General features: G+C 54.8%; 1 protein-coding gene across 1 annotated transcript; it reads left to right on the forward strand.

The window, feature by feature from the left end:
* The first annotated feature begins 148 nt into the window (after positions 1–148).
* On the forward strand, positions 149–2,809 carry LOC121022884 (pleckstrin homology domain-containing family M member 1-like). Its single transcript, XM_040464426.1, has 2 exons — positions 149–429; positions 2,162–2,809. The coding sequence occupies exons 1-2, from the start codon at positions 281–283 to the stop codon at positions 2,661–2,663; spliced, it is 651 nt and encodes a 216-aa protein (XP_040320360.1). The 5' UTR covers positions 149–280; the 3' UTR covers positions 2,664–2,809.
* Positions 2,810–2,846: the final 37 nt, after the last annotated feature.

A 2,846-nucleotide genomic window follows, 5' to 3' on the forward strand; every position in this document is an offset into this window, starting at 1 on the left:
TGAGCCACCCAGGCGTCCATCTTTGTTTTCTATGATTAGCTTGTGCTAGTTTTGCTGTATACACACCCACAGGTAGACGTGAGGCGTGTGTGGGTGTGCGTGTATTTGGTGATAAGCACTTCCCTTCCAGGGGTCACCGCAGGATCTTCTAAGGGCCTGTGTTATGTCTGACACTGACTAGGTCATCAAGAAGAAGCTAGTGGGATCTGTGAAGGCGTTGCAGAAGCAGTACGTGTCCTCGGACACAGTGGTCACTAGCGAAGACGGAGATGCCAACACCATGTGCAGTGCCCTGGAGGCTGTATTTATCCACGGCCTGCATGCCAAGCACATCCGAGCCGAGGCCGGAGGGAAAAGGAAGAAGAGCGCCCACCAGAAGCCTCTGCCTCAGCCTGTCTTCTGGCCCCTCCTGAAAGCTGTCACCCACAAGTGAGATCAGCAGGGGAGGCTTTGCTTTGGGGAGGAGCTTCAGTGTGGGTGACCCTGGGCTCTCCCTCTACAGCTCTATGGGAAAGCAGCAGAGATGCTCTGTGTTCTAGAATGGAGATGGGTGAGATAGGGGTTATTGTTAGACCAAGCCTCAAGAGCCCCTCAGCGCACAGGCAATGGCCTGGGGCTGCTCAGGCCCCTGGCTGATCGCCTTTAGCAGGAGCCGCCTTTTTGCCACACCGTGGCAAAGTTAGGTAGTTGGAACAGAGAATGTGTGGCCTGCAAAGCCTAAAATCTTTACTAAGTGGCCCTTGACAGAAGAGGTTTGCTGACCCTGCCTTGGAATGTTTGAACATCTCTATGCTAAGTATTATATCCTAAGAGGCTGTGGCATTTTTTAAAGCAGTGGAATCCAGATCATCTGAATATCCACCCTGGGACGTTTGCCTCTGCGGCCCTGGCCCTAACTGCCTGGGCTTTGGAGCAGGCAGCTGCTGGCACGTTGCCTCTAAGGGCTATTAAATGCCACCTGCAGCCTGAAGGTGCCTTGTCGGTCTGTATCTTCCTTTTCATGCTGACTGCCACCGCCCTATCTCAGGTTCTTACCTCACTCCTAGGTGGCAGTGGCTTTCTAATTGTCCCCCTTATCTCATTCTGTCTGTCCTTAGGTCAGGCAGCTGGTCCACATTTATTGAGCTTAAGCTAACCCGAGCTCATTCCCTGAGCCCTGTGGAGCACGCACTCCTATGGGCGAGACGTGCTCAGGGCACTGTGATGGTCAGAGGAAGGGCATTTACATCAGACCAAGGGTTCGGGAACTGAGTTTGGTACCTGATCTTATCCCCAGCAGCCCACCCAGAAGTCTGCGTGACTGCGGTCGAGTCATTTCCGGTGTAAAAACTCTCAGGCTCCCCAGTGCTAGCCTGGAGTCCCATTCACTTCGTTGGGGCCCCAGAATCTGTAGCCTGACCACGTTCCCAGGTGATTCTGACGCACAGCCAGGTGTGGGGACCCTTGCCCCACTTTGCCTCACCGGTTGGATGCTCGAGACCCTGCATCACCTGACTTTGCAACCCAATCAGCCGCTCCTCCTCCTCCCCGTGCTGTAACGGGAGTGCTCACCACTCCTGTTACACAGCTGCTGCTTCCCTACCCTTGGTGCCTTTTTTCTGTCAGTCCTTGGTGCCTAAGGTTCCCCTTCATCTTTGCCGCTTGAAATCCCTCAAGGCCCAGCTCAATGCCTTGCCTATCCCTAATCCCTATGCCTAATCCCTCAATGCCTTGCCTAAGGCATTGTTCTTACTGCAACCTGGAAGTGATTGCCTTCCCCCCACCCCAGCTCTACTGACAACAGGGTTCACCTCCGTGTGCCCTTGAAAGGTAGTAACCTGGACTGAGGGCAGGACCATGTCTGTATCCTGTATCTTCACGGCTCCAAAGACCTGGCACTTAGGGGCTCATCAGATGTATGCCGGATGAGCAGGTGATGTCAAGGGCGCCTGGGGAGTTGTAACAAAAATGGCAATTATCCTGCATGACAGTAACCTCGAAAAAGTGGGGAGTTGTAGCTAAATATTTCTCAATTCCCTGTAGAACACTGCTATCTGAGATTTTTTCCCAAGCCTGTATATACTTGCAGTCGTTATTACTGGCTCCTGCTCACCAGTGGATAAAACAGTCCTCCGTGATCTGAAATCCTTTCTTGAAACAAGCCTGTCCTCTCCACCCGCAGACACATCGTCTCGGAATTGGAGCGCCTGATCTTTGTCAGCACGGACGTGGGCCGCTGCCGGGCCTGGCTGAGGCTGGCCCTCAATGACGGCCTGATGGAGTGCTACCTGAAGCTGCTCCTCCAGGAGCCCGCCCGCCTGTGCGAGTACTATCAGCCCGCAGCCCTGCTTCGAGACGCCGAGGAGGGCGAGTTCCTCCTCAGCTTCCTGCAGGGACTGACGTCCTTATCCTTCGAGCTCTCCTACAAGTCCGCCATCTTAAACGAGTGGACGCTGACCCCACTGGCTCTCTCTGGGCTTTGCCCGCTCTCTGAGCTCGACCCCCTCACCACCTCTGGGACAGATCTACAGCGGAAAGAGTCTCTGGATTCAGTTTCCATTCCTCAGGCTCGGAGGACATCGAAGTCCAGCACTCAGGCCATAAGATCCGACGGAACCGGAAGCTCACGGCCTCCTCCCTCAGCCTGGACACCGCCAGTTCATGCCAGCTGTCTTGCAGCCTAAACTCTGATAGCTGCCTACTCTGAGAGAATGGCTCCAAGAGTCCAGACCGTTCCGAGGAGCCCATGTCCTACGACTCCGACCTGGGGACAGCAAATGCCGATGACTCAGACCCGTCTCTGCAAGAGTGAGTGTCCTCCCCCCCACTCCTTCTCCTCCCCCTGCCTTCCTTCCTTCCTTCTCCTC

The sequence above is a fragment of the Herpailurus yagouaroundi genome, unplaced genomic scaffold (genome assembly GCF_014898765.1).
Source record: "Herpailurus yagouaroundi ecotype Mexico unplaced genomic scaffold, PumYag 475, whole genome shotgun sequence".
NCBI lineage: Eukaryota > Metazoa > Chordata > Mammalia > Carnivora > Felidae > Herpailurus > Herpailurus yagouaroundi.

Coding starts and splice junctions, on each gene's coding strand:
- LOC121022884 (XM_040464426.1), top strand. CDS start 281: ATGTGCAGTGCCCTGGAGGCTGTATTTATCCACGGCCTGCATGCCAAG. Junction 430..2,161: donor CTGAAAGCTGTCACCCACAA/GTGAGATCAGCA, acceptor CTCCACCCGCAG/ACACATCGTCTCGGAATTGG.